This window comes from Trachurus trachurus (genome assembly GCF_905171665.1).
Source record: "Trachurus trachurus genome assembly, chromosome: 6".
Lineage (NCBI taxonomy): Eukaryota > Metazoa > Chordata > Actinopteri > Carangiformes > Carangidae > Trachurus > Trachurus trachurus.
Genome location: NC_139897.1, coordinates 7,808,831 through 7,819,088, shown reverse-complemented (window position 1 = coordinate 7,819,088; position 10,258 = coordinate 7,808,831). Strand labels below are relative to the sequence as shown.

General features: G+C 41.6%; 1 protein-coding gene across 4 annotated transcripts in view; it reads right to left on the bottom strand.

Annotated features, from left to right (window-relative positions):
- Positions 1-2,723: 2,723 nt before the first annotated feature.
- ptdss2 (phosphatidylserine synthase 2) overlaps positions 2,724-10,258 on the bottom strand; it is a 31,184-nt gene continuing 23,649 nt past the window's right edge. For all 4 annotated transcript variants that reach the window (XM_083974006.1, XM_083974005.1, XM_083974008.1 and 1 more), the window contains exons 12-13: positions 8,760-8,945; positions 2,724-5,802 (exon numbers count right to left, since the gene is read on the bottom strand). In XM_083974006.1, the coding sequence (XP_083830132.1) occupies positions 5,646-5,802; positions 8,760-8,945 (343 nt within the window). In that variant the 3' untranslated portion in view covers positions 2,724-5,645. The remainder of the gene's footprint in view (positions 5,803-8,759; positions 8,946-10,258) is intronic.

Here is a 10,258-nt window from a genome sequence, read left to right as displayed (position 1 = left end):
GGAACTAGTGGGGCAGATATGCTCATATATGGAAGGAATTGTGCGTTTTAATGACTAAAGCATGAAACTTTCAGCATTTCATCTACATACCCCAAGGTTTAATTTCAGACGTGGAACCACTTTGGTGGCTGACCTTTAGGGGTCTTTAGGGGTCTCTTTCCACATTATTCCATTATTCTCCATTGGAAACCTATGGAAATCTGGGAAGTAAATCATTACCAATACATTTCTTCACCATTGTGTTTAGGAAGGTGTGTAATATCATGTAATAAAATGTTGACATTCAACTCCAGTGGGAAACCCCCTAAAAAACTACTCAAAATTGGGGTACCGTAACCAGATTTTGCGAAAATTCCGAAATGTTAAATTTGGCCTAAAGTAACTTGTGAGGGGTCAAACTAGGGGTTTTTCATGATTCTGAGTTGATCGCAAACATTCGTTTTACACCCAAAGCATTCCTTGGTGGAGAAAAACAGCCACACCCACTTTTCCTGCTCATCGGAACCCCCACCACCACCAATAGAATGTATTGCAGAGAAGCCATTCCTTAGCATGGCAGAGGCTGTGTCACATATTACTACTAAATACTCAATAATATAACTTATATTCTAGCCTTTTTTCTTGTAGGACATTATACAGACCCTCCAGGATTTTGTGATGTCGCTAAATTTATTTAAAAAAATAATAAAAAATAAGAAAGCAACCTTTTAATTTACATGTAGGCTACCCAATAGTGAGAAGGGTGTGTGTATGTTTCAGTTTTTACTGGTATGTGAAATCTGGTGTGCACCTGATGTCTTTCCTTCTCTCTCACTCCCAATCTGCATAAAACTTAATGTTATATGAAAACAATAACTAGTAATAAAAACATAGACACGCAAAAAAACATGTAATGGAAACATTGTGACCACAGCGGTTTATGACAGTAAATTTGCAGAAAAGTTGCAGTGGCAAGGCCAAAGAATTCATAAATGAATTTGCATTAATAGTTGCAATCATGACATCACAAAATCCTGGAGGGTCTGTATAATGTCCTGAAAAAAGGCTAGAAGTTAAGTTATATTATTGAGTATTTAGTAGTAATATGTGACACAGCCTCTGCCATGCTAAGGAATGGCTTCTCTGTAATACATTCTATTGGTGGTGGTGGGGGTTCCGATGAGCAGGAAAAGTGGGTGTGGTTGTTTTTCTCCACCAAGGAATGCTTTGGGTGTAAAACGAATGTTTGCGATCAACTCAGAATCATGAAAAACCCCTAGTTTGACCCCTCACAAGTTACTTTAGGCCAAATTTAACATTTCGGAATTTTCGCAAAATCTGGTTACGGTACCCCGATTTTGAGTAGTTTTTTAGGGGGTTTCCCCACTGGAGTTGAATGTCAACATTTTATTACATGATATTACACACCTTCCTAAACACAATGGTGAAGAAATTTATTGGTAATGATTTACTTCCCAGATTTCCATAGGTTTCCAATGGAGAATAATGGAATAATGTGGAAAGAGACCCCTAAAGACCCCTAAAGGTCAGCCACCAAAGTGGTTCCACGTCTGAAATTAAACCTTGGGGTATGTAGATGAAATGCTGAAAGTTTCATGCTTTAGTCATTAAAACGCACAATTATATTGCTTATCTGCCCCACTAAACTGGGGGTTGAACCACTAAACACTCACTATTGTAACAGTCGGTGAGCAACCGGCTCTACCGCCTGAACCAGAAGGTGTATGGAAAAACAAGCAGCTCCTGAAGTGAAGCGGTGACCTCTCACCAGAGCACAACTTGATGAGCAGCTTTTGTTTGCGTATCACTGTCGAGAAGAAAGAGCTGAAGTTCCTGTTGCTCAACTTCAAAGTGGAGGCAAACACAACTGGTTTCATGATGATCTCATCTGCATGATGACACACTACACTACAGAGCAGGGACAGATTTTCAAACCAAGAAATGTATCTGGGCCATTTATCAGCAGCCTGTGGTTTTAAACTAACCCTAATTATGTATAACGAAAAATAAGTTATGTTTAATCATTGTTTCCCTTTAAATACTGGTCACATTTGACACAGGCACTTCAAAAAGTGTATAAAAACAATGAAAAAAGCAACAGAAACTGAGGTAGTGGAAACACTTTTGAAATAATCGATCAAAACAATAGATATATCTAAATCCAGGCACCAATCAAAGTGCATAAAAAACAAAAAAGTGCCCAGTATTAGCAATAACTTGCTTCCCTTATGAATTAAATGAACATTTGGTTAAAAGTGCATTAAGAGGAAAAAAAAACAGTAGGCTATTCACAGTAAGCTATACTGTAAGAATTTCTGAAGGCTCATGGTTCAGGTTTTTCTGCATTTCCTATATGGGACCCTGAGTCAGGCCACTTGGAGGTTCAATATAAACCTGAACATTTGTAAGATTCTTGCTTAGATTAATCTTATTTATTGTTTTCAATATAGTTAACCAGTGTTTAAAACTGCTATCTCGTTATCGTGTTCTATTGTGCAACTTTCTTTCATCTAAATAGGGTAGGCAAAATAAGCTGCGGCTTCAGCCTATGGCTTTTCGGCCCTACTTGATATAGAAATCCAAATTGAATGTGTATGTTCTGTTGAATGGACCGAAATAAACTGAACTAAAAAAAGCCAGACCAAGGATGCTGTTGAAAAGCCCAAACTGATACTTTCCTATGTGATGCAAATGTTTAAAAAAAAATGAGACAGAGCTGGATCCAGGTTTTCATCAGATTTTATTGAAAACTTTATAAAATTCTGTGGTGCAGCAGCATATTTCAGTTTATTTAACATGTTCACATTTACACAAACCAAGTTGAAAATGGCTTACAGCAAGTTGACAATGATTATCGTCAAGGAGACGAGAGCACAGGGCAGAGTGTAACCAAACATCTACTGCCCCCATGTGGCTGCAAGTGAAACTACACCGAACCCTCGAACACACCAGAGGAAAATGGTCCTGTTGGTTTTTTTTGTTTTTTTTATTGATTTTTTGGCCAGTTCCTGTCTCGTTCATCAGCTCACTCATGAGTTCAGTCTCTGAATTGGATTTCAAAGCTGATGTGCAAATTCATGACCCGGGTTGGTGTAAATCTACAGTGATTTCAAACCACAGCACTTCAACCACTCCAAGGCATGAACACTTTCTGAACTTCTATCAAGTTCTCAAGCAACTGAATCAGCACAGCACAGAATAACACGTACAAAGTTTGAAATATCAGCTAAAGGTTTTCAGGTTGTTTTTTTTTTATTTTAATTTGCCCAGCAGTGTCTGCCATTCAAAAGAGAGGGTCAAAATGTAGTTAACAGTTAGAGCCTGGATTGAGCGTGGGATAAAAGACCAACAAGCTTCAGCTTAGTGTCTGTGGTCAAAAAAACAAAACGAACTGATGGACAATGAGCAGGCCCTCTCAGTTGAACAGCAGATTCTGCTGGATTTACATTCACAAGAAAATGACGATAGTATTTTGAAAACACCAGCCTAGTTTACAACAGGAAGATTTTGGAGCTAGGTTCACGGATGTCATCTACTTTGCCAGCAGCTATGTCGAATGTCGCCACTGGGACACGATGAGTTAAACACAGAGGTTTACAGCCGACTCTCTGACAGCCACGAGACCTGAAGAGGACAAACACTGAAGCTCTTCTGGAAACAGCGAATAGACCGAAAAGACTGAAACGCAAAGGGTTGTTATTATTATTATCAGTTTGAGCATATTGGATTCTTTTTTTTTTTTTTATACAAGGTTTAAGACTGAACCCAACAGCTTTGATTTATCTCCATTTGTCGGTAAAGTGTCACAAAATAGTTAAAAAAAAAAACATTAACATTTTTTCAATTTGTTGTCCTCAAATTCTTTGTTTTGTCTGATGGGTGGTTGAATCCACTTCCCTGTCACACAGAACATTTGGTTGAAAAAAAAAAAATCATTGAAACATTTTAGTGATTATCAAAATATTTGTTGATGAATTTTCTGGTAACTGACAGATTGATTAATCGTCTAATGGTCTAAGCTCTACATTAACTTTGACACTAATAAAGTTTAACATCAGAGACGCCCAGTGTTACAGAAACAAAGGAGTTAGGGGGTCTCCGATTTTTGACATCCCTTTCACTGTCCAGGTAAATTTGGTTTCAACACCCTGACTGACCTCCAGGTGTCAGTTCCTGTTCCTGACATTACAACTTGGTTTGCTGATGTGTCTGACTGACCCTGATGGCTTTGGAACTCAGTTGAGATTAAAAAGGAACAGAAATGAGGTTTGAGAGCGGTTAGAGCAGAGCTCGAGTGTGTCTGGGTGGCATTTATGGCTTTAGCAAGAATGAGACTTAAGCTTTGGCTGATTGCATGTGCAATATGGCATCCCTCCCCCCTTCCCACAGAGCTGGAGAGGTCGGTCTTCTTCCCCAAAAACCTAAGCACAACTCACCCCACAGTAAAACCATCCATTCTCCTCCTCAGTGGAAAGTTGCTTCTCAGTTTTATTCGGCTAATTCAGGCACCGCAGAACATGAGATTTAAAAAAAAAACTAAAATCTGAGAGTTAACTGAAAAAAAACAACATTTGAGCCGACATGGCTGTGATTGTCGTGGATCTGTTCATCGGAGCGCTGCAGGTTTCTCAGTACCTCATCTACAACCTAGTGTTAATAACAGTGACAACGAAACAGCTACAAAACACCACCCAATCTAAAGCTCATAGATCCTGTATTATAGTGTCAGCAGTCAAATACCTAGAGTATGGTACAGCTTGATATCTTTCTTTTATTATTACTATTATTTATTTTTTACAAACTTGTCCTTTTCAAGAACAGAGGATGAGAGGAGAGAACGGCTTTGGCCACTTTCCCTCTCCCTCTCTCCTCTGACTGAGGGAGGCCCAGCAGGTACACCCCCCCCCAATAAGTGTGAATGAAAACATTGTCTCCCACATGTGAATAACATATGAAAACATCTGGAACCAAAGTGAAGAAAAGAGAATACCGATCTCTTTAAAGTGAACAAAACTGAAATGTGTCAGTAAAGCCTGAGCTGAATTTCTGAGCTGAAGTCTGATCGATACTGAAAACCGCGCAGCAGTGGACAACGAACGGATTCCAGATCAGTCGTTCCCTGCTCCCCCGACGCTCGCCTTTTTTCTCGGAGCGAAGCTTTATTTACAGCGGCGGACGTGTTCCTGACGCTCGTCTCTCGTCAACAGAGCGCAGCTGAGAAAAAGGAACCTGCTGCTCCACACTCTCCTCCACTCATCCACCTCTCTTTGTTCCAGCTTTTTCTCCCCCCCCCCCCCCCACCCCCCGCCCCTCATCACCCGCCATGTATAAATAACAACAAACATGAATCTTGTAATGTGTACAATCCTCCATATGCTCTTTAAAAATAGAATGAGGTAAATCCCTGTAGTATGACAATAACTAGACAATGCACCGAATGAAAATTGCCCCTTCCACCCCCCTACTTGGTTCATGTAGGCACAAGAACAGTCTACACCCCCCCCCCCCCCCCCCCCACGTGTCCATTAGTTGTCTCGACGTGTCATTGTGTCACAATTCTCCTTCATTCTTCTTGCCCCCCCCCCCATCAAACCTTGTCCTGTTATCCTCCGACACGCCCCCCCCCAAACCCCCCTCTCCCTCTCTCAGGACTTCCTCTGCCGCAGCGTCTCCGAGCTGCCGTTCAGTTTGCTGCGGCCGGAGGGGGTGGCCGTGCTGCCGTTCCCCAGGGGTCGCTCCCGGTCGGCGGGGACTTCCTGTTTGTTCCGTCGCCGGGTCTCCTTGTAGCGGAGCGTGATGTCACTGTGAGAGGATCAGAGGGAAACGGTCAGGCTATTAATACTGACAGAAAGGCACTCAGCTGGATTCTGTTCCTCTCTTGGTCACAGAGTCGGCCTTCCTCAAAACCTCCAACGTGATCTTGACCGTACTGCCAGAGTGTTTGTTAGCGAAAGACAACGTCCCCTCATCAAATGAGGAAAGACACTTATAGAAGTCTTCAAACATCTTTTCAGTTTCAGGACATTGAGGGAAATGCTCCTCGTGCTGAATGAGGCACAGTTGTGTTTCAGAAACTACTGGAAATGGAGGAGGGGCTGAACTTTGGTTCAGACTTTATATAATTAATGATATATATAATACAATGATAGAGAGCTTGAGTTTCAATTCATAGTCTTTAATTGTCGGTGCAAGCTATTTTTAGAACGGTGGATCAGAGCCTTGAGCTGCTCAGAGTTACGCTACCGAGGCTAATGGGATTTCTTGGTTTCTCTCATCAAACTCATCAAATACACAATCCAACAACTCCAAAACACTCTGGTGGACAAGTTGTGACCTGCACATTCACCACGCTATGAGATAATAATGGAACGTTACGAGACAGAGTTGTTTTAGAGGTAAATGCAGAGACTGCTTGCTGAAAAACTGTCCCAGACGGGAACGCGCATCAGCAATTTTGCATGAATTTACCTCGAAAACAACTCCATTACGTTTTGTTATTATCTCATAGTGTGGTGAATGTGCAGGTCACAACTTATGCACAACAGCGTTTTGGAGTTGTTGAATTGTGTATTTGATGAGTTTGATGAGGGAAACCAAGAAAATCCATTAGCCTCCGTAGCGTAGCTCTGAGCAGCTCACGGCTCTGCTCCGCCGATCTAAAAACAGCTTGCACCAACTATTAAAGGTAATGAACCGACTCCTAAAACTATAGGGATTACGGCAATGGGCCAAAATGCCAAAATGTTGAACTATTCCTTTAAGATAGATATTGTGGATTAAATTGAGGGAAAATTTATCAACACCGCTCAATAAATATATAAAAAGTCTCATGTGGTGACAGAACACATTAGATCCTGGTGATCTGCCAGTGTGACAGTCAGTCACAGTGTGGTGGAGCACCAGAACTTCAGACTCTTATTTTGGCTCCTGCCTGGAATTTTCTGCCAAAGTTAGATTAGTTAGTTGTTTTCAGGTTGTTTTTTTTTTCTCCTGGTTTGAAGTCGATGAGGCTCAGATGAGAAAAGGTGACATCATCAGGTCGGTTGTTCAGTCCCTGTTAGTCAAACCTGACCAGACCACACAGATCAAATTATTCTGTGCTACCTTACTGATTGACATGTTTTTAACTCAGAGTTTCCCTTCTTAAGCCACGGGTAGATATTTAAAGATGCAGACGACAAGTTTACAGGGACTTTAAGTGAAACAGCATCATGATGCTAACTGGGGTCTGATTCTATAGCATTTGGACTGAATTAAGTAGAGGGATATGACAAACCTGAGCTCGTCCAACTGGGTCAAACTGTATTTGCAGATTATTATTTTCCATGTCTTTGTGTTTTATTTGTCGTTCAAAAAAATGTACACCTTGCAGTGGATGTACTGTATGAACAAAATTTTGTTTCTGTGGCTATGACACTAATAAAAACAGAGAATAATAAATAACAATAGAGTTATATAGAAACTCTGCTTGGAGACTGTCAAGTATATTATGGTATATTAAATAAAATGTCTAAAATGCTCCTATGCATAGACAATTTAAACAAACCGTGGATGTGATCTGCAAATATGATCTAACCCAGGTCTGAGTGACACGGCATGCTTTAGTTAGAGTATGGCTGGAGGGAGGTGATTGGCTCTCATTAGATGACGGACAGTTGGGTTGAAAGGGGCTGGCACATTGTGTGTGTGTGTGTGGTGAGCAAACACTTCCCGTGTTTCATTCAATAAGTGTGTTGTGTATCCTGTGTATCACTTGTACGCTGTGAGCAGGAGCTGACTACTGCAGCCGAGAAGAAAAATGGTGTGAGGGGACGAACTAAAACATGAAGATGATACGTTCACAACAGGAAAGAGAGAAAAAAAAGATGGCATGCAGGGGATGGATCTGTGCTGTCAGGAGGATCCCAAAGATCTTCTCAATCTCATTATGGATCCAAACGGTGAACAACACATGATACAACACAGCTGACAGGAGGGCGTGGACGAGGCCAGACGCCTCTCTCTCCTATACCTACCTCACTGGACATGGACATTACTGCTGAGCATGAGCAGGAAGGGGTGGGAGGTTTAGGAGAAGAGGGAAGGAAGAGGGAGGGAGGATGGGGAGAGGCGAGGAGGGGGAGAAAACAGACGAGAAGAAGCTTAACATGCTGGGGCAGGGCTATGTTTCACAGGAACACTGCTCAACTCAAGGTAAATCGAAACAAAAAAAGAAAGAAACAAAGAAAGAAACCAGAATCATATCGTTGCATGATGTCATGAGGAAAAACAAAATCATCAGGAGACCGACTGCTCTTGTTTGTTCAACTGCTGAAGTGTCACATGAGTGCAGCTCAATGTGTTGTTTGACTCCTTTACTTTTAGCTTCATCACCTCTTCCTGTCTTTGCTTAGTGCTGCTGTGTTTCCCTCCGTCAGAGAACAGACAAGCTTGTGCACGCGTCTGCACAGTTTGTGCTGACACAGCTGACAGAAATCTGTTGTAGGCCTTCACATCTTGCATCTTTCAAGTATTTGTAGATGATTTGTTTGCAGGGCTCCAGACTGCCCCTACATTTTGAGACACTGCAAGTGAATTTTGTGCATTTGCAACCAGTAAAATTTGCTCTTTTTTTTTTTTTATACATACACTGGCGACTCAAAAGAATCTGGCCAATGTGTGTGAGGATCATGAATGAAAAGGAAATGAGTCTAGTCTGTTAGTCTGGAGCCCTGAGTTTGTCTATAATTTAGTCTGACATACCCCTGCCCGCTTCTTACCGGATGAAAAACCGCCACAGTGTCCAGGTGAAGATGAGGAGGATCCCTAACAACCAGCACTGCATGATGAAGAAGGGGATGGGCAGCATGATGGTGTTGGGGTCGTACTTGAGCACTATGAGGAACTCGGTCACTGTGATGGCGGCCACCAGCCACGCCTGCTGGCCCAGCTTCTTGTGGAACTTCCTGATGATGGACATTTCACAAAGTGTTATTATGGAAAACTCCGGGAACAGGGAGGATGTTGTTAGCAGTGTTGGGCACCTTACTTAAAAAAAAAAAAAAAAGTAATTAGTTATAGTTACTTTCCCCAAAAAGTAACTGAGTTAGTAACTGAATAACTACATTATAAAAGTAACTAATTACCCCGCCCCCTGTTTATCTGGAACTAACCGACTCACTCAGTATCCCTCCACACAACAGCTTTTTCTGACTAGTTGATGGACATGTGTAGGTTATTATCAGTGGTTCTCTAACTATTTTACATCAAGGACCCTAAACGGACACAAATTAGACCCTGTCCCTCCATTGGACAAAACACCTGAAATACACAAATATTTGTTCTGAGACTAAATAACGTTACTTTTTTTAGTCAGCGTACGTTCAAATTACTGCCAATGGCATGAATCTTTGGAAACATTTCTGGAAAGAAATGTAATATTTCTGTGAGAAAAAATGTGGTCAAATTTTGTGAAAAAGTTGGGGACCCCTTGAACCCTCTCAAGGACCCCTGGGGGTCCCCGGACCCCACTTTGAGAACCACTGGGTTATATAACGTACACTTTAACGGGTGTATTATTTTGTGATGGGACTTCTTGAGTCAGGTAATGGCATGATATGCTATTGTCAGTAACGGTAACAGTGTCATAATGAGGGGAAATGTAACTTTTTTAATTACTTGTTACTGAAAAAAGTAGCACCGTTTTTCATAACACCGTTATTCCCATCACTGGTTGTTAGTGACTGTGAATATGTCATGAAAACCAGTGTACATATCAATCCTAGTACTGCAGGACACTTCAGGTATACAGTACAGCCCAAAAGGCACAATGGTCTATATACGGCTAGTTTGTATTTGTTTTGAATATAATATTAACAGTCTGAGTAAAGAGCTGCATCTTTGAGAGATGGACATGGATTTCAGATGATCTCAGTATTCGGCCTGTCTGGCAGCGTGCACTGATCTGGCATTGGACTCACAAGTTTGCTCCAAACCTGACGGCCCGCGTCATCCCAACATGATTTGTCAACGTTCCAAAGAGCTTCTTGTGCTGTTACACAGAGCTCCGTTTTCTCAGCCTGTAAACGCCCCAATAAATGTTCAGTGGGGGAAAAACCAAAGACTTAAATATTCTCACCACCACTGTTGATTACATAAGGTGTGATATAACTCTCTCTTGTGTACACACACTCCTCTGTTGCTGCCTTTTCTTCCACTCAACCACTGTGCTGATACACTGATATTTCTTAACTCATCCCGAGCCATCTGGCCTCGTTTC